Source organism: Solanum dulcamara, chromosome 10, assembly GCF_947179165.1.
Source record: "Solanum dulcamara chromosome 10, daSolDulc1.2, whole genome shotgun sequence".
In the NCBI taxonomy this organism is placed as follows: Eukaryota; Viridiplantae; Streptophyta; class Magnoliopsida; order Solanales; family Solanaceae; genus Solanum; species Solanum dulcamara.
This window is the reverse complement of record NC_077246.1, coordinates 68,718,688-68,740,392: the sequence shown is the minus strand read 5'-3', so window position 1 is coordinate 68,740,392 and position 21,705 is coordinate 68,718,688. Positions and strand designations below refer to the sequence as shown.

The window sequence follows — 21,705 nt, the reverse complement described above, 5'->3', positions numbered from 1 at the left end:
CCTCATAAGTCAAATCCGGACTCAACTCTACCGCATCATAAGAAATCACATGAGACTCATCCGGTATGTCCTTGCGAAGCATGGAAACATGAAACACCGGATGGACAGCTGGCAATTTAGGGGGTAAGGCCAACTTATACGCCACTCCACCTACTCTTTCAAACGGTCCAACAAACCTTGGGCTAAGCTTGCCCTTCTTTCCGAACCTCATCACACCCTTCATGGGCGATATTTTAAGCCACACACAATCACCCACCATAAACTCTAAGGGACAAACCGTCCTATCAGCATAACTCTTCTGACGACTCTGAGCTGTCAATAGTCGACCCTGAATCAAACGTACCCGCTCCACAGCATCCCTAAGTAAGTCAGTATCCAATGCATCAACCGCAACAGAATCAAACCATCCAATGGGTGATCGACACCTACGACCATACAATGCCTCAAATGGTGCCATTTGAATGCTAGAGTGATAATTGTTATTATAGGCAAACTCTGCTAAGGGCAAATGTTGGTCCCATCGGGCACCAAAATCAATCACACAGGCCCTAAGCATATCCTCCAACACCTGAATAGTCCGCTCGGACTGACCATCGGTTTGGGGATGAAATACTAAACTCATCTCTAGCCGCGTACTCAAACCACGCTGTAATGCCTTCCAAAAGTGAGAGGTGAACACTGAACCCCGATCCGATACAATAGAGATAGGCACCCCATGCAGCCTAACAATCTCACGAAGATAGATCCTAGCTAACTGATCCGCATTGTAGCTAGTCTTCACCGGAAGGAAATGGGCTGATTTGGTCAATCGATCCACAATCACCCAGACAGAGTCATACTTACCCAATGCCATAGGTAATCCAGACACGAAGTCCATAGTGATACGCTCCCATTTCCACTCAGGAATGGGCATCCTTTGCATAGGACCACCCGGTTTCTGGTGCTCATACTTCACTTGTTGGCAATTTAAACACTTAGCCACAAAATCAATAATGTCTCTCTTCATGCCACACCACCAATAGTGTTGTTTCAAGTCATGAAACATCTTTGCCACTCCCGGGTGAATCGAATACTTGAAACAATGAGCCTCCTCCAATATCATACGTACTCATTCACTAACCTTGGGCACACAAATGCGACCATTAATCCTCAAAACTCCTTCCGAATCAAGAGAGGCTGATTTTGCTTCACCACTTAACACTTTGTCTCGAATGGCCCTCAACTTTTCATCTTCAAACTGGTGTGTACGAATCTGGTCCATCAAGGTAGACCTAGCCTCCACAAAGGCCAAAATATCATGATGTGTAGAAATATCAAGTCGGACCAACTGTCTAGCCAATGACTGAACCTCCAACGCCAAAGGCCTCTCTACAGCCTTAAGAAAGCCCAAACTACCCATGCTAGATGCTTTGCGACTCAGGGCATCTGCTACCATATTAGCTTTGCCCGGATGATAAAGTATGGTAATGTCATAGTCTTTCAATAACTCTAACCACCTACGCTGCCGCATGTTCAGATTCGGCTGAGAAAAGATATACTTAAGGCTACGGTGGTTAGTATAGACCTCGCAATGCACTCCATAGAGATAATGCCTCCACACCTTCAGAACAAACACCATCGCTGCTAACTCTAAGTCGTGGGTAGGATAGTTCTTCTCATGTACCTTCAACTATCGAGAAGCATAAGCTATAACTCTACCTTTTTGCATCAATACACTACCCAAGCCGACTCCTGAAGCATCACAAAACACAAGAAATGCCACGCCCTCCTCGGGTAAGGCTAGAATAGGTGTTGAAGTTAATAATTCCTTGAGCTTTTGAAAGCTCGCCTCACATTCATCAGTCCACTGAAATGCCATGGTCTTTTAAGTTAGCCTAGTCAACGGGGCTGCAATAGAAGAGAATCCTTAAACAAACCGACGATAGTAGCCTGCCAACCCATTAAAACTCCGAATCTCGGTAACCGAAGTAGGCCTAACCCAATCACGAACTGCTGCAACTTTGGCTGGATCAACCATAATACCATCCTTGGTCACTATATGACCCAAGAATGTCACGGACTCAAGCCAAAACTCACATTTGGAGAATTTTGCATACAACTTCTCCTCTCTCAATCTCTGAAGGACTGTCCTCAGGTGCCTAACATGATCCGCCTCATTCTTGGAATAAATCAAGATGTCATCAATAAACACGATCACAAACGAGTCCAAATAAGGTCAAAATACCCGGTTCATCAACTCCATAAAAGTAGTCGGGGCATTAGTCAACTCGAAGGACATAACCACAAACTCATAATGCCCATAACGAGTCCTGAATACAGTTTTCGGGATATCAGATTCCCGAACTCTCAACTAATGGTAACCCGACCTCAAATCAATCTTTGAGAACACCGATGCACCTTGAAGTTGGTCAAATAAATCATCAATGCGAGGGAAATGATACTTGTTCTTGATAGTGACTTTGTTCAATTGTCGATAGTCAATACACATCCTCATAGTACCATCTTTCTTCTTCACAAATAAAACCGGTGCACCCCACGGTGATATACTAGGTCTAATAAACCTTTTCTTCAATAAATCTTCTAATTGTTCTTTCAACTCTTTTAATTCTGCTAGAGCTATCCGATAAGGAGAAATAAAGATGGGTTTAGTGTCATGCTCCAAATCAATCACAAAATCGATATCACGGTCAGGAGGAACTCCCGGCAAGTCTGTAAGAAATACATCCATAAACTCTCTCACCACCCTCGTAGTCTCTATATGAGATGACTCCGTAGTGAGATCACGTACATGAGCCAAATAAGACAAACAACCCTTATCCATCAAGCGACGAGCACGAATATAAGATATCACCCTCTTAGGATATGAACTCGAATTACCTTTCCATACCACGCTAGGTAAACTAGGATAAGCTAAGGTCACGGTCTTTGCATAACAATCTAATATAGCATGATAAGGAGATAACCAGTCCATACCCAGTATCACATCAAAATCAAGCATGTCTAATAAAATCAAGTCTGCATGGGTCTCTATACCCGAAAATATCACCAAACATCCCTTGTATACCCGATCCACTACTAAAGATTCACCTATTGGGGTAGAAATAGTAATAGGCACAATAAGGGATTCACTCACATAATCAATACCCACATCAAAATAAGTCGACACATAAGAATAGGTAGACTCTGGGTCAAATAATACTGAAGCAGAATGATGGCAAACTGGAACAATACCTGTAATAACTGCATCAGAGGCTTCTACCTCATATCTACCCGGTATAGCATAGCATAACTGATGGTCACCCTTAGCCTGCGAACCCCCACGAGCACCACCTCGTGCTCCACCCTTAGCACCACAGGTGCCACCTCTAGTATTCTGCGAAGAACCTCAAACAACTGGATCATCTATAGAATGAACAACTGGTGCCCCAGACCGTCTAGTAGAAGGAGCACGTTTAGGGCAATCTTGGGCCTTATGCCCAAACTCATCGCATATATAACAACCTCGAGGACCTGAACTCCGTGGGGAATAACTAGAAGTGTCAAAATGACCTACGGAGCTCGAAGAACCCTGAATAGATGCCTGGACTGGTCTGCCCTGATAACTATGGGTTCCTGAACCCGAATATTCTCTATCCTTGGAGGAATGATCGCTGAATTGACCCTACCGACGAAACCTCTTGGCCTCGCCCTGTCTAGACGTCGGATACTCTCTATCATCCTGGCATGATCAATAATACTCTGAAACGTACCCCCCCAGATAATACAAGAGAGGCTGTAGCCTCCTGGAGATAACCGGCGAATCCCTTCACTAGTTTGCGAATCCGCTTGAACTCGGTGGGAATACTCGACATAGCATAACGAGATAACTCATGGAAGCGAGTCTCGTACTCAGATACAGATAGGGAGCCCTGCTCCAGTCTATCAAACTCATCCCTACGCTGATCACGAAGGCTATAAGGCATAAATCTCTTAAGGAACACCTCAGTAAACTGTTCCCAACTCATCATAGGAGAACTAATAGGTCTACGAGCAAGAACTGACCTCCACCATTCTTTGTCCACTCCCACAAATTGATATGAAGTGTAAGTAACTCCATGTGCCACTAAAATGCCTAAGTTGAACAACCTATCTTGGCACTCAGTCAAAAAGTCATAGGCTTTCTCTCCGACTTTACCATCAAACCTTGGAGGCGCCAATCGAACGAACCTCTCGAAACTCTTCTGCTCAGCTACCGTCATAGAAGCATTAGCAGAAACTGGTGGAGCTGCAAATCTCGGAGGTGCAATAGAAGGCATTGAAGATGAACCAGGAGTTTGAAATCCTACACTAGGCCCCTAAACTGGCGGTGTTACACCAACTATGATAAGAGAACCTACAGCACCTGAAACACTACCAGAGGTAGGAGCACCATCCAGTCTAGCCAATAATCGAACCAGTAGCTCCTGAAGAATCGGAGCACTATCGGGAACCACAGGAGGCTGGGATGGCCTCTGCTCCTCAGTCTTCTACTCTAAGTCATCCTCATATTCATACATGGGCTAAGGTGATAGCTCTCTAGCTCGTCTACGAGCAGGTGCCGCTCCCCTTGCACGACTTCATCCCCTAACTCCACCACGTCCTCAACCTCGCCCGTATAGTGGGGCTCGAGCAGCAGGTGCAGCCTCACCATCAGTAATTATGGCTCTAGTCCTCAACATCTGCATAGAAGGAATAAATCAGAGGTATACAACACTTGATATGAATAAATCGCACGAAGGGAGTAAAAAGAAAGAAATTCTCCTATTAAGTATCTTGTAGCCTCTCGAAGATAAGTACGGACGTCTACGTACCGATCCGCAAGACTCTATTAGACACCCTGCTCTTTAACTTATAAGACCGGTGAACCTAGTGCTCTGATACCAATTGTCACGACCCAAAAACTGAGGTCATGATGGCACACATCTCAAAACCCAATCTGATGTGTAACCCTAAAAATAAAACTCATACAAGACTCCCAAAAGGGAAAGTGATGCCACGATTTAAATAAAAAGAAAAAAAACAATGAAGAAATTATCCCAAACCTGGTGTCATAAGTATAAAGAACATCTAATACAAGGTTCGAATCTGAAGATACAACATAAGTCTCTGAATGATACAAAAGACTAAAAAATAAAGATAGACTAGTGACGATCCGAATTCTGGAACCTCACCACTAATCTGAGAATACACAATCCGCTAGAATATTAACTGCCACATGGGGTACCCTGACTAGTATCTGCATCAAAAAGGGACACAAAAGTAGGGGTGAGTACAATTCACATGTACTCAGTAGGTTTTAGCTGACTGAGTATAAGGAATTAATCAAACCTATGAAATAAACTAAGGAACGCTTCCACCTGCATACAGAAAAGTCCTACTTCGGCATCGGTGCCGCCAGTTTATATATATATTGACGCGAGTAAAGTAAACCCATAATAACACCTCATAATCACAATTAACCAGATAATTCAAGCAACACAAATATCAATGCAATACAATGCAATATGATGATGCAATGATGTGGTGGTACGATGGAATCAAGACTGTCGCACAGACTGTCATATACACCTGCTGAGCTGTGCTACCAAGCAGGACCCATGGGGGTCTCGCAGACCATATACCTCAATCACAATATCTCATTATCATTGCCACCTCCTCGTGGTCAAGGGATCACAATGCATCCACTACCCTGCCGGAAAACTGCCTCGATCAGGGATTCAAGATACAAAGGTTTAAAGGTGTTTCATTTTCTTTCTCAAAAAGAATTTCCATATTTCTCAACTTCTCATGTTTCATGATATGATGAATGAGGATGAATGCATCAAAACACATATACATGGAAGTAATAATCAACTCACATGTGGTATAAGGTTCAAAGTTCTCAAAACTTAACCTACACATTATATTCACCCTCAATAAATAGTAATGGGAAGAACACACTTTCATTTAAATATTCACCCCTTTCTCAATAATATTTCAATACTCAAGTATGCTAAAAAAACCCAACTCAATCTCTCAGGCGGCATCACAAGTCAAATAATATACTAAAACCTCTCTCTTAGGCAAATCACAAATCACATGCTCTCAAAGCAAATAAGATAACAAATAAGCCCCCCACACGGGCTATGTAATACGAATAAACCCCCACACGGCAACACATTAATAAATAAGCCCCCACACGAGCATCACAATATATATAACATTCTCAACTCATACTACAACCCCATCCCAAAGTCTATAACATATGAATGACTAATTACCCCATCTCAATCTCATAGAAAGATAGTCAAACCTACCTCAATTGCCTAAACCGCACTCGAATACCTCCACCGGACAAGCAACTCTTGAATTCAGCGCCCGGAATGAGAACCCACTATCAACAATGAAACATACACGTCACAAGGAGTCCAATGACACCCATATTGATAGGTTTCGGAACCAGGGGTAAAATGGTCCAAAAATTAACTATTTTCGAAAAGGGTCAAATCTGGAAATTTATTGAACAATCCCATTCTATTGGTAATAAGGAACTCATGGTTGAAAAACCCATAAAAATAGATCTCAAAACGAGTTGGAAATCACAATTTTCCTTAAATTCGGATTAGGGAAGAAACAAAGACTTTTGAGATTTGAAACTAAAATTTAAGAGTTAAAATCTTAAAAAATTTAATGAAAAAGGAAGGTTTTAGGTCAAAAATCACTTACCTAACACTTTGCCTTGAAAATGTCTTCTCAAATCACCTCAAGGAGTTCAAGAACTCAAACAAATGATGAAAGATATTGAAATGGGAAGAAAGGGGCATTTTCTGCCCAAAAAGTTACTGTTCACGCGTGTTACTGTTCACGCGTGTTTTGTACAAATTTTCGAAAATCACCCTCAAGGTCATTACAATTTCTGGCTTATGATTTGATTTGAAGCATATATAGGAACTTTTGGTGGGCCTAAAGAGGTCATGAAAGGAAACCCAACTCCAAATCTTGGGATGATGCAACCCTGAATCTACGTACTTGTCGCCTGGGTCCTGTAACCTCATTGCTTCAATCTAGAGATCTTGCAAGCAGGTATGAATTTATGACTGAAGGCAGATCTAAAAGTTTAATTAGTATGTATAGATTATAGAATTCACAACACCCATTACTCCTTTGTAATGGGTCTAGACTTAAGAGACTAAGGTAGAAGATGCGGGAATAGCTAAGAATCCTGAAACAATAACAGAGGTAGGAGCATCATTCAGATATTTTACTGCCTTTGAAAGTTCTTCCGGAGTTTCAATAATATTCAAATCATCAACATATACTGTTATTATGACAAATTCAGATCCAAACCTTCTCATAAAGACACAAGGGCAAAATAGATCATTTTTATATTCTTTTTTAGAAAATATTCGCTAAGACGATTGTACCACATTCGCCCTGATTGTTTCAACCCGTACAAGGATTTTTGAAGTTTTATTGAGCAATTTTCTCGAGAATACTTGTATACTTCAGGCTCTTTGAACCCTTCGGAAATTTTCATAAAAATATCGTGGTCCAATGAGCCATATAAATAGGCAGTGACCACGTCCAGTAAGTGTATTTCAAGCTTTTAATGAACTGCCAAATTCATTAGATACCTGAAAGTAATTGCATCCACCACAGGAGAATATGTTTCCATATAGTCAATGTCAGGTCTTTGCGAAAAACCTTAGGCTACAAGTCGTGTTTTATATCTTACGACTTCACCCTTTTCATTTCGTTTACGCACAAAAACCCATTTGTGCCCTACTGGCTTGACACCTTCAGGTGTTCGAACTATTGATCCAAAAACTTCACGTTTTTTAAGTGAAGTTAACTCTGCTTGAATTGCATCCTTCCATCTTGGCCAATCATTTCTCTGTCTGCATTCATCGACAGATTTTGGTTCAATATCCTTATCTTGTTGCATTATTTCAATGGCAACATTATAAGCAAAAATATTATCGACCACAATATCATTTCGGTTCCACCGTTTTCCTGTCGATACATAACTTATTGAGATTTCTTCATTCTCATTATTTTTAGGTACTTGGATCTCGTTGGTGGTATCACCATTTGTTGTGTCTCTGGGCTCTTCTTGAACACTCGCCTTCAAATTATGATCATCTTGATCATTTATTTCTTTCTTTTTTCGAGAATTTTTATCTTTGGAACCAAATGGTCTTCCACGTTTTAAGCGTGGCCTAGACTCATTTGCTTGAACAAGTTGTCCTACCGGGACATCAACTCGAACTTGAGCATTAGCAGCTGGGATATGCGATTTAGTAACCCGTGGAAGGTTAGTAAATGCATCTGACAGTTGATTTGCAATATTCTGCAAATAAATCATCTTTTGAACTTCTTGCTCACATTGATTTGTCCGAGGATCTAAATGAGATAGTGACAATGAATTCCAATCTATCTCATTTTTCAACTGCTTATGTTCTCCCTCTAATTTTGGGTATACTGATTCATCAAAATGACAATCGGTGAATCTTGCCGTAAATAAATCTCCAGTCATAGGTTCCAGATATTTTATAATAGAAGGAGATTCATACCCAACATATATTCCTAACCTTCTTTGGGGACCCATTTTTGTGCGGTGCGGTGGAGCAATTGGGACATATATCGCACACCCAAATATTTTAAGATGGGATATATTTGGCTCCCGTCCAAACGCCAACTGTAATGGAGAAAATTCATGATATTTTAAGATGGGATATATACTCAATTATGGTTTTAAAATCTTGAAACTGTAAATGCATCCACTCATAACGAGCCCTTTGCAATACCGTTGCCCTGAGGTGGTCATACCTCCTTTTTAAGTCTTTCCACAATTCAAGTGGATCTTTAACTGTCAAGTATTCTATTTTTAGGCTGTCATCTAGATGATGACGAAGGAAAATCATAGCCTGTGCTTTATCCTGACTTGATGCTGTATTTCCTTCAATTATAACATCACCAAGACCCTTAGCGGTAAGGTGAATTTTAGCATCAAGTACCCATGACAAATAATTTTTATCAGAAATATCAAGTGCCACAAATTCCAATTTTGACAAGTTTGACATGATGAAAATTAATTTTGAAAATAACAAAGATAACTTAAAAATTAAATTTCTTCAGTAGATATACCTGATATAGAAGTTAATTTTCTGAAAAATTAGAGTTTCGTGCTGATAACGTGTTATAAATTAACTAACTTGACAATTTTATAAAGGAAGAAGAGCAAGAGAATACACACACATATATATATATATATATATATAAGTATTAATATAGAGAGAGTAGTAATATAGAGAGAGTAGTAATATAGAGAGAGTAATAGTAATTCTCTTTTTTGTGTGTTTTTATATTAAAGTTTAAGGATATATTTATAGCCATATTTACAAGTGAAGAAAAATATTAATTAACAATTTACCCACTTAAAAAGTAAATGGACCATCCATCATTATAAAGTGGACAACCATTTTATTGGTTGATAATAACATTTAATTATATTAATTTGTCATAATAATAGAGTGGCAAGAGGATTTGACCTAAAAAAAAAAGGCGTGCAGTTTGCTATGCGCAGACAATAAAGAAGACCTAATTGAAGACGCTGTCACTCCCTCTACCGTCTCATGGTCAAAACCATAATCACCGTCGCCTCTTTCCTCCTGACAACGCCATTCTCCATTCTAGAATGACCAAGCATAGACTTGGACTGCACACTCGGCTGTGCTTCCATCTCTCAAGAACAAAGAGACCTTTAACACGGTGTTTTGTGATTTATTTGGGATGTTACTTCCATCTCTCAAGAACAAAGAGACCTTTAACAACTTGCCCTTTACCTTCGGAAGCAACATCCCTAATAAATCACAAGACACCGTGTTTTTCACTTGCAGAGAATTTAATAGTTCGTGGGTTGTTCGATTCAGCTCGGAAAGTGATTCGGAGAATCATCAAGCAATGCCCATCAGTCTCTGAAGCTATCTCTGCTGTTGAATTTTCCATTTCTCGTGGAGTTGAGCCTGACGCAGCTAACTATGGTTTTCTAATTCGGCAACTCGTGACATCTGGAGAAACCCACAAGACCGAGGTTGTTTATGTAGATTGCATTTTGAACAGAGGTATTGAACCGAACCATTTTCTATTAAATTCCATGGTGATTTGTTATTGTAAGTTGGGTAAACTGGAGGAAGCTAAGTTGCTTGTCGATAAACTTGTGGATATGAATTCGATGCCTTGCAGTAGCACGTGTAATGAGCTTATTAAGGGATTTTGTGGCCAAGGTAGAATCTTGGATGGATGTGATGTTTTTGTGAAAGCTATTAATGCTGATGTATTACGCGCTTTCAGTTGTTACAATAAGTTAGTTGATGGTTTGTGCTTCCGTGGGTACTTGGATGAAGCTCTCTGTGTGTTTGATGAAATGTGTGATAGAGGGGTACCGCCCACAGTTCATTTGTTTAAAACATTGGTTCTTTCGTTTTGTAAGAGAGGTAGAGTTGAGGAAGCGCAATTGTTGAGCATGGATATGGAGTCTTATGGTTTTGTTTTGGATAAAGTCATGTACACAGCTCTCATCAATGTCTATTCCAAGACCCAGAAAATGAAAACGGCTATGTTGGTATTTCACAGAATGCTCAAGTTGGGTTGTGAACCTGATAAGTATACTTACAACACACTGATAAATGGGTTTACAAACACGAAATGTCACTCTTATACTGCTTTAATCTCTGCACTTTATAAAGAGAATCAGTCAGCAAAAGTAGATGACTTATACAGGAAGATGTTGTACACTGGATTGGTTCCTGACCATGTTCTGTTTTTTACCTTGATCAACAATCATCCAAAAGGGTCAGAGATTAGTTTAGCACGCACATTTTTGCGGGCTATTGCCAAGAACGGTTGTGGTATTGACCTCTCTTACATCCCTAGACCTACCAGTCATAAAGTTACTTCAGATATCATGCTTGATATTGATTGTCTCTTGGGAGAAATTGTGGCAAGAAACTTACCTCTGGCTAGTGTTGCTTTCAATATATACATGATTGCTTTGTGTCTAGGAGGAGAACTTGATTCTGCTCAGCTTTGCATGGATAAGATGGCAACCCTTTCTCTTCAGCCTTCACTGTCAGCTTATAATTCCATGATCAAGTGCCTTTACCAAAAGGGACTACCTGAGGATGCCAAGTTTCTTGTTGAAGTTATGCAAGATCAAGGTCAAGTTCCAAATCAAGCAACATTCTTGATTATGGTAAATGAATACTGTAAACAGGGTGACATACAATCAGCACTAGAAGTTCTGGACCAAATGGAAGAGAGTGGATTGAAACCTAGTGTTGCTATATATGACTCCGTCATTGGGTGTTTGGGTAGAAAAAAGAGAATAGATGAGGCCCTTGGAGTTTTCTGGAGAATGATAGAAGAGGGTTTCATGCCAAATACTGTTCTTCATACTTCACTTAGAAAACAATTCTTAAGGAAGAGAGAGTTTGAATTTGCATTTAAGTTGGTTGATTTGATGGAAAGAAGTGAGATTGAGCGAGATCTGGTAACTTATATTATTTTGGTCAGTGGCGTTTCTAGAAATATTAGGTCACTTGATGGGAAAGTGCTTGTTCCACAGAGAAGGTATGAAGAATCTAAGGAAATGTTGTTCCGTCTACTTCATCAGAGTGCTATGTTGCCTAAGGAAATTGGTTTGGAAATCTCAGTTAGCTTTCAAGAACAAATAAAATATCTTGCACTTTGGTTGATAAACAAAGTGAAGAGAGTTATTTTATCACCCAAAGTGCAAGATATTTTATTTGTTCCTGAGAGCTAACTAAGATTTTCAAACCAATTTCCTTAGGCAACATAGCACTCTGATGAAGTAGACGGAACAACATTTCCTTAGATTCTTCATACCTTCTCTGTGGAACAAGCACTTTCCCATCAAGTGACCTAATATTTCTTAGCCTTATATCTTAATATTAGCCTTATCTGGTATCTTTTTATGCTTTTATTGAGCCGAGAGTCTCCAGAAAACAGTCGTCCTACCTTGGTAGGAGTAAGGTCTGCGTACACTCTACCCTCACCAGACCCCACGTTGTGTGATTTCACTGGGTTGTTGTTGTAATAATAGAGTGGCAAGAAATAGGCGAAATTCATCGATGGCCCCCTAAAGTTGGCACCGATTTTCACTTAGACACCTCAACTAGACTTTGTTCAAAAATGTCACGTGTCATCAAATTATTGGTCATTTTTTTAATGCAAAAGTCATTATTCAAAAGTCATTATATATATATATATATCACGTGTCTTTATTTAATTTATCATTTTTGACACGTCAAGCGAGTATATTATACACACTTAATATATTTTGGTGATTGTCAAAAAAGTGTCAAAATGACACATCGGAGTCTTACTTGAGGTGTTTAAAATGAGCAAAGTCTAGTTGAGGTATCTAAGTGAAAGTTGATGTCAACTTTAGGGGGATACCGATGGGTTTTGCCCAAGAAATATGTAAGTGACACATATGCACTCATTGAATTGACCTAAACATTTAGTATGGGAACCTTGTGCCAACTAGCGCCAACAATGTAATTGAGAATTATTAATGTTCCCTTATTTTAGGATAATATACCAAAGGACAAATAATAAAGGGGGATTTTAATGCGAATATACCATATGTTAGTTGGAATTTCAATCATTTAATCAAATGCAAATGTTCTAAACATTTTAGGAGTTATTTGGTAGGATGTATTTTAATAGTATTGAAATATAGTGTATTAATAATATTGAGATTGATATTATTTATTTATATTATTATTATTATTATTATTATTTCTATTGATTGTTTGATTTGTTGCATTAAATCAGTAGAGTGAATTTGAATAAAAATAGTGCAGAATAGAATGTATATTATCCTATATTATTAATGTTATGATTTATTATGTATAAAAATAATGTTGAATATAATATATGAGTTATAAATAGGTTAAAAAGCTATTACATAAAAACTAAATAATACCAAAATTAATTCATATGTTATTTTCTCTAATACCTCACCAAACGATCATAGTTTATGCCATGGTTTGTTGTTATGCCTCATAAGTTGGTAACCACCACATTCCAACTAATCAGTCAATTCCAAAATAGTTATAATATTTCGTTTCTTGAGAATTAATCTAATTAACCTTTAAAATTAAGTTAGATTATATTAATTTAATATTTCAATTCCAAAATAGTACTTTGTCGTTCGCAAATAGCATACACAATGGAACCTCATCCTGAATATGTCGTGTCAGCTCATCTATCATCACGACAAATAAGAACGGGCTTAGCACCGATCCTTGATGTAGACCCATCTCTACTGGGAAGGGATTCGATTCCCCCCTTCTCCCCATCGTTCTAACCCGAGTCTTGGCTCCATGATACATGTCCCTTATCGCCCTAATATACACCATTGGGACACCTTTCGCCTCCAAACACCTCCAAAGGACCTCTCTCGGAACTTTGTCATAAGCCTTCTCCAGATCAATGAACACCATATGCAGGTTCCTCTTTCTTTCTCTATATTTCTCCACCAGTCTCCGCATAAGGTGAATTGCTGCAGTAGTCAATCTCCCCGGCATGAATCCAAATTGATTCTTGGGAATAGACACCCCTCTCCTCACCTTTATCTCCACCACTATCTCCCAAACTTTCATAGTGTGCTTTAGCAATTTGATACCCTTGTAATTGTTACAATTTTGGATATCACCTTTGTTCTTGTACAATGGGACCATTGTGCTCCACCTCCATTCGTTAGGCATTTTAGTCGTCTTAAAAAATAGCATTAAACAGCCTTGTTAACCACTCAATCCCCGCTTTGTCAGTGCTCTTCCAAAATTCCACCGGAATCTCATCGGATCCGGTCGCTCGTCCCCTGCTCATCCTACTATCAACACGCCTTACCTCCTTAACCTTAAAACACCTACAGTACCCAAAATCCCTACAACTTTCAGAGTGTGCTAGTTCATGCAAATGTGGAAATAGGTAACAAGATTTATCCATTTCTGTTAGTGTACATATTTATATGTGTTGCAATCTGTGTACGTCAGTCTTCAGTTATACTGCAAGGTCAAAGAATAACCCTTAGTATCACAACTTAAAAAACCCTGTGAAAACTGTTGAAATATGCTCCAATACATGAGTCATCACAAAGAGAAATATTTTCCATTCTTTCATCAATTTGTTTTGCTAATACTTCAGACCTGTTCTTTCGATATACTTTTTACTTTATTTTTGTGTAAGAAATAAAGTTTTGATGGGATTTCAACTCCTATCTCTGCTCTGAAGAACAATGCATGTTGGTCTTAACTTACTCTTATTTTATTATTATGGTGTAGAGCCTATGTAGCTTGGCATGCTTGCTTGACGAAACCATATTCTCCTTTGGTTAAAAGCCGATCCTAGGTCCTCATCCCTCAACTCTATTTAACTCGATACGTTGGGCATCATCCTTGGTCTCCTTACCAAATATTCTGGTTCTATCCACTCCCGAAATAGACTCTAAAGTTTCTTGAAACACACACAAATTAATTTTTCAAAATGGTTGTAACTACTAAGATTTTTATTTATCCCGACACAACTCCTGAAATCACTGGAATGCACACTAAAAATACATTTAAAACAACTAAGTAATTTCCAAAGTTGCTGGTACATCAAATGTAACACCCAAATTTTTTTTAAGAAAAAAAATATTTTTTATTTTGTTACTTTTTCGGGTGATCTGACTTCGGGAGGCCATAAACCGATCAGAATTTGGAAATTTGGGAAAACTCCTCAATTGAGAGTTGTAGATAATTGAAATACCTTTCCAACATAGGTCATGGGCTTATATATGACATTGGAATAAAAAGTTATGGACATTATAAGGCAGAAGGGTCAACATGGACAGAAAATTCGGCCCAACCCGATTCCAAGTCGAGTCAGGCCCATATTTCTTACCATGTAAGGGGTAATTTCAGCCTTATTTCTTCTATTTCATACCAGAACATCATATCGAGAGAGAGAGAGAACTTCTAGGCTAAGAAGTCATTTTTGACCCAAATCCGAGTTCTAAATTCCAAAGCTCGTGAAGAGAAAGGCGTTGCACGTTGCATTGTCTTCACTTTGAGCTCAAAATCAGCGAAGGAGTGTATTGATGTGGTTGCTTTACACTGAAGGTAAGATTGAGGTTCCTTTTTCCTTATTAACAAGCTTGTTTAGAGATTTAACGGATTAGAACGGAGGAAGTAGCATTATAAACTTGTTTGTTGCTTTGTTGAGACTTATGGATTAGGGGCTGTTTTGGTTGGATTAAATGGGTGGAGTTTGTTACTTTATGTTTGATCTTTCTTTTCAGCTGGAGCAATTTAGCCAAAGTAAATGATGTTATTCCTCTTGTAGATTTCATTAGCTCCCTGCCTTTGGCTTAACAGCCAAACCTTTTTCTCATTTAGAGAAATGGCTTAATTCTCTATCGATAGGTTTTTGTATCTAGGAGCTTTCCCTTTTTTCCTTTGTACTGGTTCAGCACATCTTGATGCCAGTCAATATAACAATTACTTCATAAAAATAACTCTACTTTTGTATAAGAAGATCAGGGGTAGTCTAACTGTGAATAGTTGAATGGTCAATCTGCAAGTTTATTCTAAATTTACTTAGGACCTACAATTACTTTCTTCAATTAATAAGTTTCAGTTCTGATAATTGCTTATCATCAAAGAAATAAAAGAGAGTTTCAATTCCACTTGTTATAATTGTGTTGTAAATGAGAAGAAAATAGAGGATTTGTGGATATGATTCATGTGTAAATTCTCAATTATTACTTTCGCTTCAATAGGTGGGATAGTAGCTCTGGGGAAGTTTGATGCACTCCATATTGGTCACCGCGAGCTTGCAATTCAAGCAGCAAAGAGAGGAATTCCGTTTCTTCTTTCATTTGTTGGAATGGCGGAAGTACTTGGATGGGAACCGAGGTATAACTTCTGTTGTCTCTTATCTTTTACTCTACTGCCATAGAATGTTAAATAGAGAAATATTATCTCCTCGAAATACCAGAAAAGAAGAGAAGGACGAACTTCGACTCGACTCTCACTGCTACACCCAATCCTATAATAGTACCCAGGATCAACTTTAAATTCTGAAAATACAAAAGGAAAGAGGATTATCACATTCAGGGAGTTTTATCTTGCATTCTCTAAGTGTGTGTGAGTCTTAATCTGCAGAAATATTCCACCCTAGCTCCTCTGATTTAGCAGAACTCTATGGACCCTGTTGACGCTCTTTCTCCAAAGCACTAGATTTTGTTAGGTAGCATTCTTGAGTTTAGGAGTTTCTGTTAATAGGATGATCGATCAGAATATGTGCAAAGAAGGAAGAAAATGTATCCCTACATTTTTAGTTCATTTAAGTTTTAATGAAAAGGATAAAATAAAAAAATCTATCAATCAATCAATCTCCGCATCAGTATATTTTCCAACAGGAAAACTTAAGTTAATGTTCTCTCGTCTTTTCTTCACTGTTTTTAGAGACAAGTAAAAGTTTGTGATGATTCATTGTAGCTTTTTTGCGGAATCTTGTCCTTCATCTAAAAATTCAAAGGATGTCCTTATCAACATGTTACACAATCTTGATTTTCTCCTTGAAAATAAAATATTTTCAAACTTTATTCTACTCAAGTTGTATATAGGATTAGTCACGGTTTAGAAAATTTGGTGTTTGAAGCTGAAAGGTGTTTAAAATCTGTTGAATGTATCCTCCTAACCTTACTCAAGCATACTGAGAAGCTCCTTTTTTGGTTAGTTGTCTTTATTAAATGCCACATCATGAAATGAGAAATAATCTTTGTGATCATGTGTATATTTTCGACACAGGGCTCCCATTGTTGCTGAATGTGATCGCAAAAGGATTCTTTCGTCTTGGGCTCCTTATTGCGGTAATGTAATGCCAAGGGAACTCCAGATAGATTTTTCAAAAGTTCGATATCTTACGCCTTGTCAATTTGTGGAGAAGCTGTCCAAAGAGCTGGGAGTACGAGGAGTTGTTGCTGGTATGTTGTAACATCCTAACTTGACATAGAGATTCCAATATAAACGAACAAAAGATTAAAAGATGATGATATCTTGATGATCTCAGGCGAGAACTATCGTTTTGGATATAGAGCTGCTGGTGATGCATCGGACCTTGTGAAGCTCTGTGAAGAGTATGGATTAGAGGCTTATATAATCAATTCTGTCATGGACACAAATCAAATTTCTGGAGCCTTAAACTCTAATGACGGAAAGGAGAGAGGGCAAGTATCATCTACTCGTGTTAGGTATGCCCTTGACAAGGGAGACATGAAATATGTGTCAGAGCTGTTAGGTCGCAACCATCGTCTTGTTTTAATGATGGAAGACCAAGAAAGGTTTACTAGTGAGAGAAATAGGCTGTCAGCTCCAAAGTCTTGTTTGTTGAATCTTGCACCCAAGGAAGGTCTTTATGAGAATTGTTCAGTTTTGATTGACAAGAATGATATGCCCTGCAGAGTAATTGTTGATACAACAGATATTCATTTGGAATTCTATGAGGTAGCTAATTTTTCCTGTGTTACTTCTCAAGACTTAAAGATATTAGGTATTGAATTTGGTAGTCCAGAGTTAGATGGGGTTCAAATTTTGTAATTCATTCCCTATAATTCGTTAGTGCAACCATTTCTGAATGTCCTTCAGTCTTTAAGTATGAGTATGATTCTCTTTAAGCGATACCTTTCTGTTCATTTCACATTCTTTTGGCGGGGACATAGCTGAATTTACTGATATTCTAATTTCTAAGAATCTGCTAGTATGAATAGAATCGAGATGATAAATGGGCAACAAAATAGCAAATATCATTATGAAATACTTTTGAACATTACCATACATAATGGATTTTGTTCTATCACTATAAGTAGATTGGCTGACAACATGGTTACTGTTTCTCTTTCCTTGTTCGAGTGTTCTTGTATTTGTTCTAATTAGTGACAATCCCTTGATTACAATCATGTCATACTTGATTGGCTATTAACCTTTCCGATAATATCTTTAGTGCTTGAAGTCCATTTCCTTCAATTCATTTGTAATTGTTGAAATGTGTGAACCATCTCGTCTAAAACTTTGAACTGTTAAAGGGGAGGCACATATTAATTTACAAGATGTTTCGTCTCATCTAAAATCTTAAATAACTATAGAAAAGGAGCACTTTTTTTAAATTAGTTTACTCTCCAACCGTAGTGAATGAAATGTGTCTATAACTACTTACTTTGAGGCTTTGAGCATGTTTTGAAACTTTACAAGGAGTGCTTCTTGTAGACTTCTTCTCTCTCATTCATGCTAGAGTGGTTTTACCTGATTTTCATTACCATTCCGTGGCTGCTTCTGCAAATCTTGTTCATCATCATCATCAAGTGGGTGGTCATCTGGAATGCTTTGTTTCACGGATAAAAGATCTTGCAGTAATCTTTAAGAGTGTTCTTTGATAGCTGCAGAAGACCAAACTAATGTCTAGATTCTGACATGTATAAAGGTGGAACCGATGTGTTAGGCTGTGGTGTGTTAATTTAGAGAGAGAGAATAATTTGAAGGGATTGTAGAATATGATGAATGTTGCTTGGAAGTCTACAGATCTTCATATATTAAATTCAGGAAAGCATAGTTTCAATTTTTTCTTTGGAAGCAGGGATGGTTTTGTTATACAAGGTCCTTGATATTTGGGTTCCTGCTGTGCCACTTTTGGATTCATCTCGTGGGTATGCCAAGGCATTGTCTACTAAGCTATTGCCATTGAAACTGGTAAATTGTTAGCAGAATGCCACTATGGTGAGATAAGGGAGAAACTCGATAGCGGACAACTGTTTCTTCAATGATCTCCATCCATTTTGTCGGTGCACCTAATTGTATGGTCCAGAAGGAGAAGTGGGTTTTCCTTCCTCAAGTACGAACTGTTTCCTGCTATGTGTTTCACGTGTCTCCTTTGTTTAACAACTTGTGTTTCATATGTGGTGACCATATATTAGAAGCTGCACATTGAAGGATGATCCTCGACCTACTTAATGCAAAAGGATCTTGCTTTGTGGAGCTTGGTTCAGTGTAATACTTGATAAATTTAGATTTAAGGTGGTGTGCTGCCAAGAGCAGCTTCTGCCATTGTTGGAGATGTATTTCTGTCACGACCCAAAAACTGAGGTCATGATGGCACACATCTCAAAATCCAATCTGATGTGTAACCCTAAAAATAAAACTCATACAAGACTCCCAAAGGGGAAAGTGATGTCACGATTTAAATAAAAAGAAAAAAAAACAATGAAGAAATTATCTCAAACCTGGTGTCATAAGTATAAAGAGCATCTAATACAAGGTTCGAATATGAAGATACAACATAAGTCTCTGAATGATACAAAAGACTGAAAAATAAAGATAGACTAGTGACGATCCGAATTCTGGAACCTCACCACTAATCTGAGAATACACAATCCGCTAGAATATTAACTGCCACGTGGGGTACCCTGACTAGTATCTGCATCAAAAAGGGACACAAAAGTAGGGGTGAGTACAATTCACATGTACTCAGTAGGTTTTAGCTGACTGAGTATAAGGAATTAATCAAACCTATGAAATAAACTAAGGAACGCTTCCACCTGCATACAGAAAAGTCCCACTTCGGCATCGGTGCCGCCAGTTTATATATATATTGACGCGAGTAAAGTAAACCCATAATAACACCTCATAATCACAATTAACCAGATAATTCAAGCAACACAAATATCAATGCAATACAATGCAATATGATGATGCAATGATGTGGTGGTACGATGGAATCAAGACTGTCGTATACACCTGCTGAGTTGTGCTACCAAGAAGGACCCATGGTGGTCTCGCAGACCATATACCTCAATCACAATATCTCATTATCCTTGCCACCTCCTCGTGGTCAAGGGATCACAATGCATCTACTATCTTACCGAAAAACTGCCTCGATCAGGGACTCAAGATACAAAGGTTTAAAGGTGTTTCATTTTCTTTCTCAAAAAGAATTTCCATATTTCTCAACTTCTCATGTTTCATGATATGATGAATGAGGATGAATGCATCAAAACACATATACATGGAAGTAATAATCAACTCACATGTGGTATAAGGTTCAAAGTTCTCAAAACTTAACCTACACATGATATTCACCCTCAATAAATAGTAACGGGAAGAACACACTTTCATTTAAATATTCACCCCTTTCTCAACAATATTTCAATACTCAAGTATGCTCAAAAAACCCAACTCAATCTCTCAGGCGGCATCACAAGTCAAATAATATACTCAAGCCTCTCTCTTAGGCAAATCACAAATCACATGCTCTCAAAGCAAATAAGATAACAAATAAGGCCCCCACACGGGCTACGTAATACGAATAAACCCCCACACGGCAACACATTAATAAATAAGCCCCCACACGAGCATCACAATATATATAACATTCTCAACTCATATAACAACCCCATCCCAAATTCTATAATATATGAATGACTAATTACCCCATCTCAATCTCAAAGAAAGATAGCCAAACCTACCTCAATTGCCTAAACCGCACTCGAATACCTCCACCGGACAAGCAACTCTTGAATTCAGCGCCCGGAATGACACCACACTATCAAAAATGAAACATACACGTTACAAGGAGTCCAATGACACCCATATTGATAGGTTTCGGAACTGGGGGTAAAATGGTCCAAAAATTAACTATTTTCGAAAAGGGTCAAATCTAGAAATTTATTGAACAATCCATTCTATTGGTAATAAGGAACTCATGGTTGAAAAACCCATAAAAATAGATCTCAAAACGAGTTGGAAATCACAATTTTCCTTAAATTCGGATTAGGGAAGAAACAAAGACTTTTGGGATTTGAAACTAAAATTTAAGAGTTAAAATCGTCAAAAACTTAATGAAAAAGGAAGGTTTTAGGTCAAAAATCACTTACCCAACACTTTGCCTCGAAAATCTCTTCTCAAATCACCTCAAGGAGTTCAAGAACTCAAACAAATGATGAAAGATATTGAAATTGGAAGAAAGGGGCATTTTCTGCCCAAAAAGTTACTGTTCACGAGTGTTACTGTTCACGCATGTTACTGTTCACGCGCGTTTTGTACAAATTTTCGAAAATCACCCTCAAGATCAGTACAATATCTACCACTAAAAAGGATGTTCGTCCTCGAACATAAGATAAAATAAAGTACCTGGGGTCTCAAAAAGCTGAGGGTACCGAGCCTGCATATCAGACTCTAACTCCCAAGTCGCCTCCTCATCAGGCCGATGCTGCCACTGCACCTTGACCGAAGCGACCTCCTTGGTCCTGAGTCTACGAAGCCGCCTATCTAGAATAACTGTCGGCTCCTCCTCATAAGTCAAATCCGGACTCAACTCTACCGCATCATAAAAAATCACATGAGACTCATCTGGTATGTACTTGCGAAGCATGGAAACATGAAACACCGGATGGACAACTGACAATTTAGGGGGTAAGGCCAACTTATACGCCACTCCACCTACTCTTTCAAACGGGCCAACAAACCTTGGGCTACGCTTGCTCTTCTTTCCGATCCTCATCACACCCTTCATGGGCGATATTTTAAGCCACACACAATCACCCACCATAAACTCTAAGGGACAAACCCTCGTATCAGCATAACT

General features: G+C 38.5%; 2 protein-coding genes and 1 long non-coding RNA gene across 3 annotated transcripts; 2 read left to right on the top strand and 1 right to left on the bottom strand.

Moving 5' to 3' along the window:
- The first annotated feature begins 9,507 nt into the window (after window positions 1–9,507).
- On the top strand, window positions 9,508–12,220 carry LOC129904962 (pentatricopeptide repeat-containing protein At5g62370-like). The gene has a single exon (XM_055980368.1). The coding sequence runs from the start codon at window positions 9,695–9,697 to the stop codon at window positions 11,819–11,821; it is 2,127 nt and encodes a 708-aa protein (XP_055836343.1). The 5' UTR covers window positions 9,508–9,694; the 3' UTR covers window positions 11,822–12,220.
- Window positions 12,221–13,239: 1,019 nt separating this feature from the next.
- On the top strand, window positions 13,240–17,750 carry LOC129904963 (FAD synthetase 1, chloroplastic-like). The gene is made up of 4 exons (XM_055980369.1): window positions 13,240–15,188; window positions 15,848–15,983; window positions 16,881–17,056; window positions 17,143–17,750. The coding sequence occupies exons 1-4, from the start codon at window positions 15,167–15,169 to the stop codon at window positions 17,667–17,669; spliced, it is 861 nt and encodes a 286-aa protein (XP_055836344.1). The 5' UTR covers window positions 13,240–15,166; the 3' UTR covers window positions 17,670–17,750.
- Window positions 17,751–17,847: 97 nt separating this feature from the next.
- On the bottom strand, window positions 17,848–19,092 carry LOC129904964 (uncharacterized). Its single transcript, XR_008770541.1, has 2 exons — window positions 18,286–19,092; window positions 17,848–18,145 (listed from the first exon to the last, which is right to left on the bottom strand). It is a non-coding gene; the product is annotated as an uncharacterized LOC129904964 (long non-coding RNA).
- Between the last annotated feature and the right edge of the window lie 2,613 nt (window positions 19,093–21,705).